The sequence below is a fragment of the Colletotrichum gloeosporioides genome, assembly GCF_011800055.1.
Source record: "Colletotrichum gloeosporioides strain Lc1 chromosome Unknown consensus_91, whole genome shotgun sequence".
Taxonomy (NCBI): Eukaryota; Fungi; Ascomycota; class Sordariomycetes; order Glomerellales; family Glomerellaceae; genus Colletotrichum; species Colletotrichum gloeosporioides.
The window spans coordinates 61,745-82,614 of record NW_025544736.1 but is presented as its reverse complement, the minus strand read 5'-3'; the positions used below and the strand labels follow the sequence as shown (position 1 = coordinate 82,614).

Below are 20,870 nucleotides of genomic sequence, written 5' to 3'. Positions count from 1 at the left end.
TCCGGAACCGGAACCTAGAATGCCCATCGTACATGGCTATCCCCGATAGCATCGATAGCGACCAACCAGGCCCAACAAGTCGCATATACCGCACCATTGACGCTATATCAACAAATGACATTTGCATACTTATTGACTCACCCAAGATGACGCTGTACACCTCCTGGCTGTTGTGTGTTGCACCGCCACGACTTTCGTTTTCCCGGAGCCTGCCAATGGAGACGGCGGTTTTGTTCACGCGCCAAAGCCAAGTCTTTTGCGGTGCCAGCTGCAGATGAGACACATCCACGTAGGGCAGCTGCAAGCTAACTGCTGCGTCTGCTGTGGTTGAGATGGATGGTCATGTTGCCATGTGCCTCCACGTGCTTTTCTGCCTGCATTCTGCCCTACACCGAGTAGAAAGTACAGCGCAAGTCGGCCAACAGAAAGGCCCTGCAGACACACTCATCGACTGCTGCATCAGCCTACGTACCACCTCAGACTTACATCTCGCACATGGACACGCGAGGAACGCATCACATTGAACAGCTATCTGTCAGCGTCACATATGAGACTTGCGTCGCCGGCCAGCAGAAACCTCGCCACGTCTCTCCCTCAGGTTTCGGTGCCCGGCGGCCTGCCTCAAGAGTTATTGTTGAGACTTCAGAAACCATAAGGACAAGGTGCAGGGCCACAAGCCCATGTCAACTTTTAGGGCCCGCCGATCAGGTCGCTGTTCTGGATGCACCTTCCACGATAGGCATTCGATCAAGACCCCTCCCCCCTGGCACAGTCCCTTGCAATCCTCTGTTGCCGAAGGGGCACGAATCGCGACGCTCGCATTGTTTATCCACGACAAGCAGGCACCGGCCGACACAGTCAACTGCGAAGGGGTCGGGAGCCCGACGTCCTGGCTCTTGGGCGCATTCGCTGCCCGGCCACGACGCCGTCGCAAAGGCACCGCACCGCACTCGAACCAACGCACGGTTCTCCGGGGATTCGTCTGTAGCCTTCCGTCGCAGGCTGGTTCGTCCTTGCAGTTCTCTCACTAGCAAGCAAGCCTCACCTTGGCTTTCGCCTGGCTCGTGCTATCAGTTTGGTTCGCTGGTCTGCTTCCTCCAATCTCCGACGGTCTGCTTGTATCAGGCGGATGCCGGAAGCACCCACGCGGTGAGAGCGGGCGTACCTGCGCACGCCCGTCGCAAACCACCTCAGAGTTACTGAACAGGACGAACGGACGGGCTGCAAACCTTCGCACTCGCGGTATGACCTCACCTCCCACAATCCCGGGACATATTGAACCAGTTATTGTCCCCTAGTCCTGCAAAAGGCAGCGGTGAGTCCTACCCCGGAGTCAAGCCAAACCCCTATCGGGCCATTCACCATCCCCATTCTCAGACAATGCCATGCCACTCCTACACCCGGCGGAACGGTTCCCCGTCGTCAATATCCCAGTGACATCAGCCATGAAAGACCTCCCCTTGTCAAGCCCCCCGATATTCATGTCCGTCGCATCGTCGTTCACTATTCACCATCGGATCTTTCGTTTCGCTGCAGCCTCACTATTTGACCGACCCGGGAAATTCGGTTGGCATCTCCAGAAACGACACCAGGATTGTTACTCGTGCGACCGTTGTTGCCACGCTCTCGGCGAACACCGCCCGCTGTCGACTCTGATGGTTGAAGCCGACCCTGATAATCCCGACCGCGTTTCCAACCATTCCTCTTTGGAGACCGCCGTTGACATCCCCATGTCGATGCAACCTCTGCTTACACTCCGAGTCCTTTTTTTCCATCCGTCCAGCACGCGGGCCGGCCCTGCCCGGCTTATGGGAGTAATGTGATGATCTTTCTCAAAGTGGCATGTCGGAAACGAAAGACCAGATAAGCCACTGGGTAAGATGACTGATACGTACTGCGCTCCTGGGTCGCAGCTTGGGTGACATCGACGGGAACGAGGCCATGGAAATTCGGGCTGTAAGACTGAAGAACCTGGTCAGGGCTGTGAACTTACCCGGCTTGAACAGTCACCGACGTTTGCGATTCCGAGAGTGCGACTGGCCAAGGAGCGCGCGCACGTTGAGTCACTGCGGATAATATGTATGCCTTGACCTTGACGTCAGAGGCCGGAATCTTAATATCGGAACGAATGCGCCTATCCGTTGCCAGCTACGAGCCCAATGTAACCGCCACATCAGGTACAATCAAAGGAGGCAGAAAAGGGTATTTCGAATTATACCCAAACGATGGTGGCTACCTGAAGATGCGCCAGGCCCAGGATGTCGATGGCGACTTACTCGTGGTCTACAACGCCGAGGAGATCTTTGCCCGCCACCCGGGTTGTGGTCTACAGCACTCTTGCAGATGCACCCACTTCCGTTCGGCAGATGGACCCCCACGGGATTCGGGGGCGCCCACTATCCCCCGCAGACAGAGGGGCCTTACCACGGCCTCGGGTCTCTGATTCTTCATAGATACAGATATCGTGAGGCGATATCGTCGGAAATGGCGATGACCAATAGTGAAAGTCGCCCCGACTCCATCCCGCACACCACAGTCATCTAGCCGGCAAGTGCGGCTTGAAAGCTCGGCGTGGCGGTATCGTTCGTCGTCAAATTACAAATGCCTCTCTTCTCGGCATATCTCAAGTGAGCGCCATCTCTGGGGGCGTCGGGAGATGGTGACAAAGCCCAAAGACTCACCGGTGGCATTCCACAGTCGTATTGCGACGCCTCCTTCGCGGCCTGTCCCAATCAACAAGCAGTACAGGCGAAATGGGATACACTTCCTTGTCGCGCGCACTTCAACACCATCTTCACCGAACGACGGGGCTATCCTCGTCCTCTGTCGAGGCGAAGGCGGCACAAAATCCATGCAGCTGACCGACAGCCCAGTTCATAGGCTGCATCTGATCTCTCGACGCAGAGTGGCTTGGCAAGCGGTGCGATGAGCGATTGGCAGATATTGCCTTTCGAATTCTCACATCATCCACTGCAAAGTCACGGTAGCATTTTTGTCCCACGTCAGAACAGGAAAATCTAGGCAGCCGTTTATTTTCGGCTCTACGAGACTTTGGAGGAGGACGAATCACGAGCAGGAGAATATCTTGCATCCGCGGATTGGTCATGGGAGCGAATGCGCTGCCTTATGATTGGAAGGCCAACGCTTCTTCAAGGGTCACGTTGCGGAGCCATTTCAGCAAGTAGATCAAGTCTGGGAAGTCTTGTAGCCTCACATAGAACGGCAGATAATTATTCAAGGCATACAACGTGCAAGGCGATGGTGCTTTCGAGGGTTCGGATGATCTACTCTACCGGACGACCTACAAGCGACCCCGTCATCGTCTGAGTTTGCGACGAAGTTGCCTGCAGGGCGATAGCTTGGATGCCATGGAGTTGTAGATGTGCTACGATGCGTTCCAACCTTCACTCAAAGTCGAACATACTGCCATGATCCACTTGTGCCCGTGCAGTAGTAACCGCCGTCTCCTGGCCGACACGCCAGACGCGGAGCCCCTCCAGACCCTGAACTGAAGAACCTAGTCCCCCATCAGCCTCTGGTTAAGCACCTTCGTGTGTTTGAATTTTAAACTAATCTGGATAGCCTTCGTCTTCACACGCTCCAGATCCAGCCCGGGCGGCGCGCTCTCCACCGCGCGCCAGCAGAGCGGCCAGGCGGAGAGCATGAAGGTCGCGGCGATAAAGAGGCCGATGCCCGGGTTCGCGGGGAAGCGGCCGGAGCCGGTATCGTGCCAGATCGGCGGCGACGATGACGCCCAAGTTGTTGGTGGCGTTGCTGGTGAGGTGGATGAGTACGCCGAGCAGGTTGAGGCCTCTGCTGTGGTGGTGGGGAGAGAGGTTGATGGCGGCGGTGGTGGCGGCTGGGGATGAGGATGGGGATGTTGCTGAAGTTCGTTTCTCGACATTGATGTTTTGGGCATTTATGTGTTGTCGCTATAATGGTGGTAGGTTTCTGGGGGATATCAGTTGCCAGATTATCAGAAAACCCGGCACGGGACGTGGAGGAAGCTCGCGCTGACGACCACGTGCAAGCCGAGACCGATGCTATATTCAAAGACATGCTATTCCATTCGAGGACGGGCCTTTATAGAGGTTGTATGACACATGTTACTCTCCCATCCACCGCATCTCGTTACGCTCGACGAGAAACGAGGTGCCCTTCAGGCTGGGCGCTCACCAATCTCTTGGCCACCGTCATCCATAAACCTAGGGTCGCATTTGACGTGTTCAGGAAGGACGAGGTTTGAGGATAACGGTTAATATCTGAAATCAGGCACCATGGAACCGGATGGTGATGTTCTGTTACTGGGGTGGTTTCTTCTTGTCATCGAGTTATATCCATCCGTTCCTGCGTGGTCTGGCTTCGTCTGCCGGGCCGCATTCGCCTCCTCTACACCAGCAGCATAGTCAGGGTTAAACTGGTAAAGGCTCAGCCAGGTTGACGGACGCCTCAATTTATACTTATCAAATCGGGATTGGAACATTGGCATCTTTTCGCAGTTCCCATATTCATCTCAACCCATGTGCCATCTGACGAATTCTCACCTCCTAGACATTGAGATGCTCTACTTTGTTGCACGCATAAACACAGTATAGAGGAAACAGCAAGTCTCTCCTTCCCCGGCTTTCTCTGACGATTATCTCGGTGTTGGTACGCATCTGGGATGCCTACGCCGTTCGGACGAGGACGAACATTATATGGGACCGAAGTGAACATACGCAGAGGCGTTATCGTTCGTCCGTGTGCTGCGGGAGTTGTCCCTGGTTTCGGGCCAGGTCCACGTGAGATGGCGTTTGAATGCCGGAGGACCTCCGACTGAAGACCCGAGGGATCGTCGTAAAATCCCCTACTACACCTCTGTTTCTATCAAGGAAGCTTTGGTGAATCTTGTTGTCAACAAAGCTGAGCGTCGCACGCGCTTTGAATGGACATGACCGCCGTCTTCAATCTCAAAGCCAACAATTGGCCTTCCAAAACCTCAGGCCGGCTATTTCCTGCGATGAATGCATTTTGCTGCCAGAATTGAAACGTGTGAAAGACCCCTTTCAACTCAAGTCCACAGGGAGCTTCGAAACTCTACTTGAGCCGTATCCGTCGACTTTACGTCGGCGACAATAGGCACAATCAACATTGACTGACAAAGGTGACATGGACGCCAGAATTAGTACGAAGCACGGGCTACGACAATGTTTGAGCATCGAAATGGAAGTTTACCACAAGGGAGCCCGAGAATGTTCCTCGTCTTTGTCTGATACCAGGATCGTGACGACGAAAACTTGCCCATGGCCAGAAAAGGATCTGTAAATAAAATGACTCGACAGGGCCGTCATACGTTCGGAATATTTTCCGTGAGTTTGTCACAGCACGTTTGCAAGCTTTACACATCGGTCACGAACACTTCATCACATCTATTGCAAAAGCATTTCACACAAACTGGGAGAAATACTGGCACTTACCTCGCCGTCAACCGCCCAGAGCGCGCGACATGTCCCGTCGAGTCCCAGACACCATCACCCTTCCCACTTGGGAACGGGACCCAACACCACCGAGCCCAGACAGCTCCCCAGAGGTGCAGGTTCAGCCTCCACGCCAACCAGATCCGCCACAGCCGCGGCATGAGAATAACTACAACAGCGATCCGTGGGCTGTAGATGGAGGTCCGCCACGCCCGCACCCCTGGAACCCGCCGGCGAACTCACCCCCGCAAAACCAGCATCAAAGTGCCTATCCGGATCCGTACCAACAACAGCCTGCGAACCCGGGTTATTATAATGCTCCGTACGGTTATCAGCCGGCAGACCAAGGCCAGCAGGCGTATGTCGAACCGGGAGCTACGCTAAATCCACCTGCGGATGGCGGGGGCGAATTCGGCAACCTACCACAGGTGCTGCAAGATGCGAACGCGAACTACCCCCTGGCTGGGTTGGATACGTTTCGTCCTGGGATGTATCAGCAACAGGTTCAGCAGCAGGGTCAGCAGCAGCAGCAAATCCAAGGACAACAGATTCAAGGGCAGCAAACCCAAAGGCAACAGCAACAAAACCAGCAACTCAACAACCCAGCACAGCAGCAACAGCAACAGCAGCAGCAACAGCAACAGCAGCAGCAACAACCGCAACAAGGACAACAATACAACAAATCATGCAGAAACTGCCTACGCCTCAAGAAAGGCTGCAGCGGCAGTATTCCCTGCACGCGATGCTTCAAACTCAAGAGGAGCTGCGTCTTTGACCCAAAATACTCCAACTCCCAGCGCAAACGCATGCTGGAGGACATCGCCAGCGGCCAAGAGCCCCAAGACGACGACGAAACAGAAGACGAAGACGGCCCTCCAGCCCACAAGCGCGCAAGAAAACAGATGGGCCCAGACCCGAACGCCGTCTTCGTCCAGGCCCTCCAGCGCATCCGCCCGCAGCTCTCGACCCCGGACAACGGCTACTGCGACCACTGCGCCGCGGGCAACAACGAGGGCCGCGACTGCGACGCCAACCACGCCGAGCAGATCGAGTGCTCGCAGTGCACGCGCTTCCGCAACCTCGGCGACCCGAACCACGTGTGCCGCGTGCGCGGCGGCGAGTTCTGGCAGCGCCGCTTCGAGAACTCGCGCCCGACGTACCCGACCAACCTGCCCGAGGCGAGCAGCTGCGTCGGCTGCAAGGAGCGCCGCAACGCGGGCTTCACCAAGCCGACGTACTGCGACATCGACCCGGCCGTCAAGATCGGGTGCACGCAGTGCCGGAACGAGGGCCGCCTGTGCGAGGTGTACAACGAGCGCCGCGCGGACGGGGATGCGAACGCGCCGCCGGTGCAGCCGTGGGAGCAGATGTGGAACCGCCCGATGCCGTATGACGGGGAGCTGATCGCCGGGCGCAGGCCGTGGTGGCGGCATACCTGCGGAGAGTGCGTGGCCGAGCTGTCGAAGAAGAGAAGCTGGACCCCGTGCTCGTGGACGAACGACGTGCGGCTGGGCGAGTACAAGTGCCTGACGTGCGTGGAGAAGAACCGGCCGTGTCTCGACCCGTGGACGAGGCGCGAGTATACCAACCCGTATCAGTGGCCCGGTCCGGGGAATGATTTACTGCTGGCCACCGGGGCGACCGTCCGCCGCATCGGGGATAAGAGATGCACCAACTGCAAAGTCACCCAGTACACCTGCGGTGGTATGGAAGGCCAGCCGGACCTTGCGTGCACGAAGTGTACGTCGTGGGGCCTCACCTGCATCGTTGAGCGGGACGGGCGAGAGGTCACCCTGCCGCACCCCGACCGCAAGGCCATCGGCTGGCGGCGGACCACGACCGACAAAGGGCACGCTTTCCACGCCTGCACGGAGTGCCGCCACTTCAACCGGAACTGCGACCGCAAGAGGCCCTGCGACAGCTGCGTCGACGCCGGGTCGGACTGCGATTTTCTCGCGCCAGGCACCAGCGGCGGTCGCATCCCCCGCGACGCGGTGATGGGCGGCGACTCGGCGGATTACTACATGGCGCTCGGGTACGGGCCGCAGGGCGTGAACTCGGGCCGGTGGGGCACGCAGCCGAATGCGCTGGTGGGGCCGAACCGGCCGAGCTGGGTTGTGCAGGAACCGCCGCCGGGGCCGCCTCCCCGGCGACAGCAGGCGGTGTACCCGGGAATGGGGGTGATGTCGCTGCAGCCTACGCCTGCGCCGGTGCCTGCGCCGGTGCCGGCACCGGTAGCCGCGCCGCCGAGGCAGTTTGGGGAGGAGGCGGCTCCGGTGAGAAGAAACCCGATGCGGTCGGCCAAGAACAAGCCCCCGGCTGCGCAACCACAAAAACCGCCAAAGAAGGTACGCATCAAAGCCCCAAAGAAAGCGCAACCTCAAGCCTCCTCGCCGGAGGCGGCAGGTTCCTTCCTCGAGGGGGATACGACGCTAGTCAACACGCCGGAGCCGGGGAACAACAAGTTCTTCGGCGACAACAACGCCGCGTTCGAGGCCATCAATAACGGCGAACTGTTTGAAGACTGGCTCGGAGACCACACCGACCAAATTTCCTTCGCCTTCAAGTCTCCGTCGCAACCTCAGGTCATGCCCCCCTTCGAAGGCCCCCCGCAGAACCTGGAGCAGATCCAGCAGATCGTCGGACAGGATCTGGTCATGACCGACGCGGACGCCGCCGCGCTCGCAGACGCCGTGATCGACCCCGAGCTACAGAGAATCAGCAACCAAGCCGTCGCGGACGACAAATACCAGGGTATCATCAGACAGCACGTCTACCAAGCAATGACCACCTTCATGCAAGACAACCGCTTCGTCCCCGTCGAGCTCAGGAACATAAAGCCGCCCGAGTACACGACGGATCTCCCCGCCACCGCACTCGTACCGCCTCCGGCGCGGATTCTCCTGCAACTCGAAAACGCACCCGCCAGCGCCGAGGAAGCCAACCGCATCCCCCACGCCCGCCGGCCCAAGAACGAGTGGGATAACCACGTCTTCAACAACCTCCTGCAGTGGAAGCGGCCCGTCTGGAACGCGCTTGCCTCCATTCCCGACGCGGCCAAGCAGCTCGTCACCGTGGACAACCGCAACCGCGCCTGCGAGGAGTTCGACATGCAGCCGGTCACGGGCAACGTCTGCGGCGCCGCCGTGGCCAACGACGCCGCCTGCGAGAGCCTCGAGCACATGCCCGCGCGCCCGGCGCCGTACATGGTCTGCGACGGCTGCGACCTCAAGACCCGGCGCAGCCTGTTCGTGGGCACGCAGCCGCTCAATCGGGCCGAGTTCCTGCGGATGCGCGCGTACGCGTGCCGCGAGTGTTCGGACCGCGAGAAGGAGACGGCGGACTTTGGCGTGGTCGGCAAGCCGGAGCACCCGGTGACGGGGTGCATGTGCGCCGAGAAGCTGATCGGCAGGCGCGTGTGCATGCACCACCGGTTCCGCATGGCGCGGGAGATGATGGTGCACACCATGTTCACGTCCGAGTGGGCGCTGACGAACTTCGGGCCCGACGCGTGCTTGTTCTGCAAGCGCGGGGACGACGGGCACAAGGCCGCCAAGACGGTCGACGACTTTATGCACCAGAGCCTGGTGTTTCTGTGCCTCAACTGCCAGGGCGTCGTTGTAGAGCCGTGGACCTCCGAGTTGAGGGATGGGATTGAGACTATGCTTGGGGGCATCGAGCCGATGACGATGGCCAAGCAGGTTTGGAGGCCTGAGGGCGTGGACATGGCACTGTTGACCCAAGCCATGATCGTATAGGCGGACTGCAGTGGGCTTGCCGGTTGGATTTCCTGAAGGACCTGTATATCGAAGGAGTATGGCGACAGGGTGACTCTGGGCGGAAGAGACGCCGTTGGTGTGTCTGGGTCAGGATCGGATAGGAAGGGGGGCTTCCCACGGATAGACTTGTTTTTTCCTGCGTTTTTGTTAGTGATACCACCATGGCGGTGAGTGATGAGACCGGAGGCTTGCATTTGTGTTTCGGATGATGGTGTTGGAAAAAGAAAGCAATTCTCGTTTTTTCTGACAATTTTCTGGGCTGGCGGTTTGGTGTCTCGCCGTGTTTTGCAGGTGGGAAGACGGCCGTTGAGATTTACTCGCATGAGGTTGGCTGCATTAGCTAATGAGGCTGGGCTGCGCAGGTGTGTGAGTGGTTGAAACTGACATCGGAGTTGTTGAGAGGCAGGCTTAGAGCCACTTCAACGAGCTCGAACAGGGTTGTCGGTCTTGTCCTCACTTATATCCATCTTCATTACCGTCTTTCGCTCTATGGCCTTTGAGATGGCTGCGAACATTCACCTGTTGTGGTAGTATGAGATGGGACTTGTCGCCCTATGCCTCAGCACTCAATCTCCACAAATAACACCAATGCTATTAAAGACGGTATTCTAATATCACAAGACTTCTTACTCGCATCAGGGCGTACACCATAGCAGCCATGCCGTCTTGTCAACATCACATAAACTTCAAAGCAGACGGAACCTCTGGCTCAACTAACGACAAGGGAATTTGTATGACTTGACCACTGACTCTGACCTCGAAAACCTCGCGGTGTCTCGGAAGAAAGAAGAAATTACAGGTATGAAAGGAGAAAAAAAAAGGAGTACCGATATAAAGAAGAGACAGAGACAAGCCGATGTTTGGTCTCAAATAGCCCTCCCAGTGCGTAAAGAATCTCGAGTCCGCCCCTCGCGAGGTCTTGCGGCCAACAATTTCCGGGCCGACGAACCAACATGTCCGTTACCCTATTTTTGCCCTCCATGGCTCCTGATGAGGCCTCGCCAGAGGACCCTCATCTCCCCACGCCATCATCGTACAACCCAGGTGACACGGTCATGTCCATGAAGTTGCCCTTGAAAGAAACGCGTTCCAAAACAGCGCAGCAAGTCAGAACCCGACTCCCCGTCCGATGCAGCACAAACAAGTTTTTGATCATTGAATCCCGCGTCAACATGTCTCCTCGAGCCCGACTCTCCTGGGCCAGCTTGGACCGCCCGAGAGTCCAGACGGAGAAACCGTGCGTTCAGCATTTGCCAGCATCCACCGGCCAGTCAAGGTCCAGGTATTTTCACGTCCGTGGCCGCTCAGTTCGCCACTACCCCTCCCGCTCTCTGTCCGCAGTCGTGAGAAAACCGCTCACATTATTACGCACTTGGAGCAGCATCCTGCTTCTTGCTCGCCACCCTCGACGTCCATGGGCTTCGGTGGGCCGTTGATGCCCGAAGCGCCGCCGCTGCCAGTCGAGTAGCCTTGCATCTCGCGGTTGTATCTTCGGATCTCGCGAACAATGTCGTAGAAAGCCTTGTCGACGTTGATGCGGGACTTGGCGGATGTCTCGATGAACTTGCAGCCGAAAGACTTGGCAAGAGCCTCTCCCTCTGTTGTGATGGTCAGTTGCCGATCGACGTAAAATTGGGATGAAAAGAATGCAGCGACGCGGCGCAGCAGCAAATAACAATCGTACCTTGTCGTGTGACTTCTCTCTCGCCCTCCAAATCGCACTTGTTGCCGACGACGACCATGGGGAAGTAGTCCTTGTCCTTCACTCTCAGAATCTGTTGCTGGAATGTGGTGATTTCCTCGAAGCTCTGTCGCGACGTGATGGAGTAGACCAGCAGGAAACCCTCTCCCGTTCTCATGTACTGCTCTCGCATAGCAGAGTACTCCTCCTGGCCGGCGGTATCGAGAACATCGAGAAGAGCAACCTCCTCGTCGATGACGCACTGCTTGCGGTAGGAATCTGCGATGAGGGTGGCGATGTTAGCACGCGATTGATTCGCGGTCGCGTATGGGGCTGAGAGCGACGAGCGACGCACCTTCGATTGTCGGGTCATATTCGTCGACGAAATGACTCTGGATCAATTGAATGGTCAAGCAGGATTTACCGACACCACCGCCGCCGACGACGACCAGCTTGTACTCCCTCAAGAACTGCGAGTAAGGGCGACGGGGTTAGCGAGCGATCTCCGGGGCGAGAGAAGGGAGGCGACGGGGGCGCGACGACGAGGACGACTCACCTTGGAGGCCATTGTGATGTGTGGTTGTTAATGAGGATGTCGGAGACGACGACTTGGTATCCTCGCGGCGTTTGTTGATGGCTTGAAGCGCAGATGTTTTGGCGACGCTGGAGTCCGGATGGCAAGTCAGGAGGAGCCAGGCGGATTGGGGAAAGGACCAGATGGCGATCGATTTGGCAACTGGACTCTTTGACGGATGGTCTCTTTCTTTCTGTTCGGTCCTCAGACGGGTTTGCAGCGAGCGAAACGACGGGTGGGAATCTGGGACGGCACAGGCCGGATTGCGAAGTTTAAAAGTGAAACGACGAGGTTCGATGGCAGGAATCCGGGACTGACAGCAGACAGTCTTTCGAGAAGGAGAACGAGAGAATGGGGTGGTGTTTCGTTGCTAAGGGGGGCTTTTTGGCAAAATGTGGAGATGGGGGGAACGGGTCGGTCCAGTGTCTGATCGGTCCAGTGAGAGCAGAGAGGAGAGAGCGCGAGCGAGGGCGATAGGTGAGGTACCTTACCTAAGGTATCGCACTAAGCGGGAAGTGTGGCTACCCAGGGCAGCCCCCTCCACTCCACTGCACTCCACTGCCAGGTGCAGCTCACCACTCTAAGAGCTGCTAGGTGCTAGGTGCCAGGTGCTAGGTAGATACCGGGATACCTGCTCCTTCCACCCTGCCTGCCCTGCGAGTGCTCGCTGCTGCTGCACCTGCAAGCTGCTGCACGGCGGAAATCGCAGTCCTGGGGCCTCTTTCCCTACCTAGCACGACCTCACGGCAGCCTGCGGGTACCTTCCCAAAAGCCTTGACCTAGGTGACTTCCGCTGCCCAGCTTCCTTGCTTTTTATTCGTAGGCCCTTCCACTAAGGTAGGTGTGATGATGTACCTTGCCTTAGATCGTCAGGTGGGCAGGTACTTCCATCATTCCATGTCCCGACCCCAGCATCCGTCCGTCCAAAGCCTCTGTCTCCCTCTCTGCGTCGTCCGCTCCCTCCTCTCCTCTCCCCGTCCTGTCTCTCGCTCGTCGCTTTCTCTTTTCCTCACCTTGTCCAGAAACGGTTCCCTGTCCGTCTCGCTCTCGATACAGTACGGTGCCGTCTTGAGACACTGGGCTCCTCTTAGTCAGTGTTAATCTTGCAGGTTTCTGTGCCCCCCCTCCTCTCCCCATGAGACCTCATGAGACGAGACGGCAGACCCAATGCGCGCGGCTTCTGCCACACCAAGCGCTGCTTCGCTCGCTGCACCTTACCCAGGCACATTGACTTCCTATGGGCCCCGTTCGGCGGCGCACCCCTCTGGTTAGCCGGCGCACCCCCTCTATAGCTGATTTTACCCAGACTCTAACACTAGCCCTCCACCCTGCTTACTACTAAATTTTCAGTATTTTCGTCTATACCTTATTAGTACTACTACTACTAACCGTTTTTTGAGGCTATTGTGATATTATTATAAGAAGAGATTAAATTTAAGATAGAGGAGGCTATTGCTACACTTAGTACTATATTAGTAGCTTCTACTAGCTTTACTGCTACTAACCTTATCCTTCTTAATAACTCCTCTATTACTAATAAAAGTGATAATATTACTATTATTAACCCTAGTTTTATTTACGCCTATACTATTAAGTATAATAACTATAGTCTTATTAAGTATACTTACCCTACTTTAGGTAAGAGATTTCCCTCTAAAAAAGCTACTTATAAGGCCTTACTTACTACCTACCTTACTAATAGCTTCTAAGTATATGTTATATAAGTAGCGTATAGCCTTTAAGAGAAGACCTTCTACTAGTGCGCCTACTTATTATACTATAATAACGCCTAAATAAGGCAGTATAAAGCTTAAGTTTACACTTTAAAGTACTATAAAAGCTTCTCTTATATAACTTCTTACTTATAGTAGGTTATTATTTAACTTAACCTTATCTATAGTAATTACTTTATTTATAATATACTTAATATATTAAAGTAGCTTAAGTATTATAACTACTATAACTATAAATTTTTTAGTACTAACTCCTATTATAAGATATATTAACCCCTCCTCACTAAGGTAATACTAAAAATTATATACCTCTAGAACTATAATATTTAACCTATCTACCTCTTTATAGCTTTATATGTAGAAAGTGCTTAATATAATATTATTAGCTACTATAACATTATTAATATCTTTATCTACTACTACTGCGAAAAGCTTGCTAGCTGCATACTAATTAAGTAGCTATTTAACTAATTAGATAATTTAGAGAAGTATTAGTATTACTTTAAGTAGGATTTTAAGGGTTATATTATAGCTCTTTTTATAATACTATAAATAGTAGTTACTTACCTTAAAAGCTACTTTAATATCCTACTAATAGATTTAATATATAAGACTAATTATTTTAATATACTACTTTTTAATATATATAGTGCTACTAGTAATAAGTAAGCCTTCTAAGTTACCTCTTACTTCCTATTTAGTGAGAAGGAATATAATTATAAGTAAGTAGTTAACACTCTTACTAAACTACTTAAGGACTATAATATTAATTACCTATAGGTTATTTATATTAATTACAAACTTACCCTTATTAAAGCCTTTAACGCTAGCCTTACCTTTTATAATATACCCTACCTTCTCTACTACTAATATATTAATATAAACGTTTTTACTAAAACTAAGTATTACTTCCCCTATACTATAAAGAATGCTAATAGTAGTATTACTTACTACTTATAGTTTACTTAGTTTCTTAAAGATTAAAATAATCTCTTCTATACTAATATATAAGATATATATAACTAACAAAAAGCTGCTTTTAAGAGTGTTAGCTACTTTAACCTTATAGTTAATTATACCCTCTTTATATAGATTATGCCTTAGTATAAGAAGCTAGTAGCCTTCTAGACTAATTAGATTACTTATTTTAGCTACACTATAATATTAATTATTAAGTCTTCTTATACTTCTATTAAGCGCTAGGTTTACTACTATACTAGTAATCTTAAGAATATTTTCTAGAAATTAGTAGTTTTTTAAGATTAGTAGAATAATAACTTAATACAGTATATTAAAACATATAAGGGTAAGGCGCTAAGTTAGCTTAATAAAGTCTTTAGTAAAATTAAGCGCTATATCTATAATAAGGTACTTAATAACCTTACTAATAAGCTAGCTAAGCTAGTAAAACTAAGTGAGAGTAGTTTAATATAAACGCTAAAGTATACCTATAAGCTTTACTTAGTTAATAAGATATATAGCTTACCTTATTATTATATTCTCTAGCTTTATAAGTAGTAAAGTTAGTTATTACTACTTAAAAAGATTTACCTTTATTAGTTTTAGATTTAAGGGCTATTTTAACCTATAGTTAGTACTATTAGCTTACCTCTCCTTAATCCTCTATAAGTTAAGGTTAAAAGCTACCTTTATATTATTAAGAGGGCTAGTAATATAACCTCTAAGCGTAACGCCTCCTACTTTAAGTTTAAGATTACTAATAAAGCTACTAAGATGTTACTAATACTACTATTAACTATGCTACCTACCCTTAGTAAGGCTATAACTACCTAAGAAGGCCTTAAAGCTATTAAACGTAATAATATATATAAAGCTAGTATTAAGTATTATTACTAATTTTATAAGGCTACTACTACTCTTAAATATATTAATAATATTAAAGTGATTAATCTAACTACTAATATACTACTAAGCTTATCTTAATGCCTACTTATACTAACTAAGCCTATTTTATAAGTTAAAGGTGAATCTATATAGTTAGACGCTATATAGGATATATATAATTTACTGCTATTTAGGTATAATATTAATATTAACCCTAAATTTAAGAGCATATTAGATTATCTTATTAATAATATAGAGGCTAATTAGGTATAAAAAGTAGAGGAGGTAGCTAAACTATAAGAAATTAAGTATTAAGGCTAGTTAAGCTATTAATTTAAATATTATACTTATTTATAGCTACTAGAGATTATATAATATAATAGCTTTTTAATTAAAATTAAAAAAACTAGCTACTAAGCCTTAAATTATTTAAATCTAAGGAGTTTTTAAACTATTTAATAACTTAGTGAAACCCTAGCTAATCCTCTAGCTAATCTAGGCTAATTAGAGGCCTCTATTTTAACTACTTAAGTTAGCGTTTCGCTGGTTTTGCCGGTCATTAGAGGCATACGCCTCATACGCTACAGAGGGGGTGCGCTAGCTAACCAGAGGGGTGCGCTGCTGAATGGGGCCCCTTCCTATTAGTCGCTGTCTCGCCCCTCAAGTCAGACTAGGTAGATGCTGTTGGTCGGCACGCCCTCGTCGTTTAGCGCTGGGGCTATGATTTGACGGCTACAATTGCAGACGGTCCAGGCACGCTCGAGGCGCACACCCACCACGCACACTCGCACACAACCATGGATACCACATGTGCAGTGCAGCAACAGCTCTACTCTCAACACTGCTGTTGAGGTAGGATACACCAAGCTATGGGTACATACCTGACGGATATGTGACAATCGATAGGCATCTGAAGGGTGGAAGCGCTATTGCGACCATGGCGCCAACAACAATGCCCAATTGACTGAGAGCTTGCATGGGCCGAGCTCCGAAGAGGGAGGATTCAGGATTGGGAAAGGGGGGGCTGGCCGCGGATACTGGCATGGGAATGAATGTGAATGGAACATTGGAGACGCGAGATTGGGGGTTGAATTGCCAGTCACTACCGAATGCAACCGCGTGTCGCCATGCTGATGAATGGCCTGCCATTTCCAGATGAATCAGAGTGAGAGGGCCACCAGAAGAATTGGACGATTTGCTGTAGGTACGGGTACCGAGATGGCTCGAGTGGAAAATGGCATTTGACGACCGGGGATGAAAAAAAATTAAAGAGCAAAAAAATAAAGGGACTTTCCTGGGCGAGTTTGTCGCGGCGGGCTTCTCGTGCAGTAGCGTCGGTAGGGACAGGGGGGGCCTGGAACCATAAAAAGAGGCCCGGCGCAGACGCCTGCAGACTAGACTCTCACTCAGCGGCGAAATAGCGAGGGGGTCCAAGACTCCAAGGGGGGCGCAACGTGAGTTGTGTGAGTGGGTGACTGCGGTTCGCGCAACTCGAATTGGGAGATGCGAGTGAGAGAGGTGAGAGATGGAGCATCCCAAGGCGCGTGGTGATGGACCAAAGACAGGGTCAGATGCGGTACGTACCGATCTGGCGGGGGCCCAAGACTCTGAACTGCAGCGGCAATTCCAAAATCGGGACAGGGGGCGGAGAGGTGGGGGTATGCGCTTATCAGACACATGCTTACTGCGGTACACAGTATTACCTTACTAAGGTATGAAGCAGCGTCGCTAGTATGCATCTAACAGCTGTTGAAATCGATAATGCAGCCTGCCGTCTCTTCACCCAGATCGCGATGCATGGAAAAAAGAGACATAAGCACCCTCATCCTCAATGATGCAACAGACACTCTCTCCTGCGGGTGACAACGTGGCGCGACAGGGACTGGACTATGCACTCGGATCCGCCCCCAATTCTTCAGTCATCTCATATATCTCCCCCGTCACCGCGACACGACAGCAGTTGCAACAGGACGGAATCCAAGAAACATATCGCATCCAGTCGTCCTACAGCCCCACCCTCGCTGATTGCTTTAATAACACGCGAGGTGAGGTGAGGTGACCTTCCTCGGTTTCTGCGTCCGTTCATCTCACTCTACTGGTGACAGAGAGCGCTCCTCATTACCGCCTTTTCTTGCCCTCGTCTGGGGTGCTCCTTCGTTTCGACTTTACCCAGCGGCGTGAGTGCCACCTGGAGGAATGGAGGCAGCAGAGACGAAGGCCAGAATTGCAACCTGATACGGCTCTCGTGCGACCTGCACGCATTCGCCCACCGAATCACCCATGCCGGAGCCGTCTCGTCATGGTCAGCATCCGTTTTCCAGAGACACCCTGCAGTACCACACACAAAGAGCAGCTGCAATGAACTCTCTCCCTTTTGGAAGTGTTGACCACTGCGGAGTACGGATAGAATGAGGAAACATTCACCCAGGGCCCAAGGGCTTCCCGACCCATCCACTCTCCCGTGCCTTGTCGATTGGCGATGGCCTGGGGCGGGAGGTCGGGGGCATGGCCGTATGTAGCTAAAGGGGCACCTGCCTTATCCCGGGCAACTTGGGTGTGGATACCCCAAAGAAGAGCCTTCCCTGTCATGTCTTCCTTCCCTGTCTTTTCTTCCTGCAGCAGCCAGGAGACGAGAGCTCTGACCAAACGTGCTTTCCATCTTCAAGCTGGCACTGTGCGTACAGTGTGTCACAGTGTGTCATGACTTCCCACGTCGTCTCGCATGGGATCACTGATGCAACTTCTCTCCCGCTGACCGCGGATCAACACCACGAACAAGCATCCAAAACCACAATGCTTGACACCAGTTCAGGGGCAGCCCAGGCCAGACCTCCATCTCTTGCGGTGGTGGTGGTGGTGGTGGTGGTGGTGGTGGTGGTATCGCCGGCTACATCGATCGAACCCTCCCGAGGCAAGCGGAAAAATACCAAGTAAGGTATTGGTGGCTAACCTTACTTTGCACACGAACATGAGCCAAGTTCTGGAAGCACAATCAAGGCTCGACTTTCCCAGGTTCGCCCCAACATCGTCCAAATTCGCCTCGTCGGCCCCTTGGTCATCCTGGAAATCTCGTCAAAACCCCCCTCGCCGTCGCCAACATCTCGAACCTTGTCCGCTGTCTCTCAATGCGTAAAGAGCCCCCAACAAGCTTCAACCGCTCCCTGCTCCTTATCCCCGGTACCTGCGCCGGTCGTAGCTTGCTTCCACTCGAATCGCCACCACCTGGACTACGGATCCATCTGCTTGCATCTGCTGCTTCTCAATCTCGCACCCTCACCTCACTCACCACTTGAGCCGCCCTCTGCATTCCCCACGCCCACGTGGATGTCCGTTGTGCGGCTGACAACCGCGACAAGGTTCGTCACTCTCGTGTTGCCCACCCACGGCTTGCGCTACGAATATTACACGATCCCGCCCAGGGCTGGGATGCCGTCCTACCGATCTCGTATGTCAACGGGTGTCGATCGTGTTTGCCCAGCCCGCTTGTAAAGCCAGCCTCATTCCAGTCATTCCTGGCCTGTCATCCCGAATCGGCCTTCGTCAGAGACCGACAAAGACGGCTTCGTGCCGACGGCCTCCTTCAAAGCCTCGAGCCGCACCCGGCAATCTGACAAAGGAACTTCCACGACGTGCCACGGCTGCAAAGATGCAAGGGACGACGCGTTGGAACGCTCAACACCCTGGCCGACTCATCCGCATCGCGTGCCACAGCCCGTCTGAAGTTGCCTTCTGTCGATGCAGGACGGCGACGCGGACGGAAATGCAGTGCAACTATTGAATATGCTGAGCGTTGTCACGTCGCGAACGGCTGCCCGTCGTGAATGAGATTACTGTGCTGCCCCGGGCAGTGAAGTCTGAATGCGGCCACTCGAGCAATACTCGCGAGGCTTGGATCTGCTCAGCCATCGCCCCTGACTGCACCGCAGCGTCAACACGGCCGCATGCGGTCAGCCCGGCAGAAGGGAGAAGAACGAAGCTCGTGCAAAGAGGACAGCCCTCCTGCATCGGAGGCTACTAGCTGTTCCAGGCTCCTGGCTTCTACCATCCTGATGCCAATCCGCACCAGTGGCGACCGTGTCCATCACCAGGAAGACCAGCCTTTAATTTGATATCAAAGCCGATGTTGAAATTTGATACCGGAGTCGGCATACAACGCCGGACTTACCTGTCCACCTTCGGATACGGTATGCAGCCCCACACCACACGGTACGGCGGCGGTGATCTACACTTCGCACATGATGCTCTCGGTGCCCGATGCCTGTCATCGACGGGGTAAATAACTGCAGCCATTCAACTTCCTCCAGGCTGCTGCAGTTGATTCGCGAGCCATTCAAGCTGCCCGTTTCAACGGCGCGACAGAGCATGGGCTTCTGCACCTCATACAACAGAAGTGCTGGGCAGCTTCTGTCATAATTCGTAATGACACAGAGGTCGAGCGCGAACCTGCTCAAAGCCGCATAGAAGCAATGGGGCGTTGGAGCGTGCATGGATTGTCAACGTCAATCTGGTAAACCTTCGCCGCAACCTCAAACTCCAGACCGGAACTGTGTAGCCTTCAATGACATCCATCCCTGCGACCATCCATCCGGATATCGGCCATTTTCGCCTCGCCCTGACATCTCAACTTTGCTGTGCTTGGCTGCCAGAACGCCTTGACTGCGCTGCGACTCTCGTCAGACAGGCGCCAGCCACGCCTCGTGAGCCGTCAGATCTTACAAGCCGTCGTCCATGCGCCGCCCGAAAGACGTCCAGTTCGGTGCGCGCTTGCTTTCAAACCATCTAGCTCTGTGATCGACCATTCATCACGATGGCGTTGCTGACTTGTGAAGAGTCAACAACCCAAAGCCAAAGCGCCAGAGTCCATGATCCATGGCGCGTTCCTTGCGTACGGCTGCTTTTCCATTACTAGCCATCACAGCCGGTACGACAGCGCAGATCAAGTCCTCGAGCCCGTCGGCCAGCATTCGCGTCGATCTCTTAAAAAGTTGCGCTCAGGTCTCTTCCTTTCGCCCTCTCGACAACTTTCCCATGCCATGCCTTCAGGTGGAGTTACTAGGGGCAATCTCAGGCCATGGAGCTCTCGGCAGCCATCTGGGGGTGACTGTGTATTGTAAACCCGAACAACGCTGCAGGTCACCACAAGCATGGACCGCTCGCCATATTAATAACCCTCTATCTGTCGCCAGCCGCGCTCCACGAAGGATTATCTAATGAAACAAATGTCTTTGAGCGAGCGTTGGCCCACCATCTCTTCGTTTCACAGGATCCTTTAGACATTTGACAACATTTTGGCCTGGGCAATACTATCGGCGCCCCGGATTCGGGCGTCGGCACTAACACGAAGAACGACCTAGCGCACTTTTCGAGATGACAGGGCCTGCTGAGATTGCGTTGGCTTCTAGAAGGCTTGGCTCTAAGATCAAGCCCCAAGACGGTCAACCGCGACAGATTATCAGGAGCATTGCCATGTTGATAAGCCCGATGGACAGGAGGCGTCCAGAGCTGCCACGCCGTCCTTTCGTCCGCTGCAAGACCGTCGCACAAGCATCGGCCTGGTCACGAACCGTGCTTCACCTTTGGCTCCTGTGGTGCCCTGACGGAACCATGGGAAAACGACCTCATGGTTGCGGTAGCGCACAGTGCGACGAGGACTGGAAGAGATGAAATGCCCGATAGCCCATTAGACAGACAGCCAATCCATGTCTTTGGAGGTGACAATGCAACGACTGGGTTGTATTCGCAGTCAGGCCTGTGTGGAGCATGAACTGACCTCCCATCACGTATTCAGATTCGGCTGACTCG

The 20,870-nt window shown here is 52.9% G+C and overlaps 2 protein-coding genes across 2 annotated transcripts; one reads left to right on the top strand and one right to left on the bottom strand.

Annotated features, from left to right (window-relative positions):
- Nucleotides 1-5,485: 5,485 nt before the first annotated feature.
- GCG54_00008176 (uncharacterized protein) lies at nucleotides 5,486-9,214 on the top strand (the record flags this gene model as incomplete). The annotated part of the gene is made up of 1 exon (XM_045408148.1): nucleotides 5,486-9,214. One exon carries the CDS (start codon nucleotides 5,486-5,488, stop codon nucleotides 9,212-9,214), a length of 3,729 nt encoding a protein of 1,242 aa, XP_045257882.1.
- A 1,377-nt stretch (nucleotides 9,215-10,591) lies between these two features.
- On the bottom strand, nucleotides 10,592-11,484 carry GCG54_00008175 (Ras-like protein; the record flags this gene model as incomplete). The annotated part of the gene is made up of 4 exons (XM_045408147.1): nucleotides 10,592-10,833; nucleotides 10,920-11,195; nucleotides 11,272-11,386; nucleotides 11,473-11,484. The coding sequence occupies 4 exons, from the start codon at nucleotides 11,482-11,484 to the stop codon at nucleotides 10,592-10,594; spliced, it is 645 nt and encodes a 214-aa protein (XP_045257881.1).
- Between the last annotated feature and the right edge of the window lie 9,386 nt (nucleotides 11,485-20,870).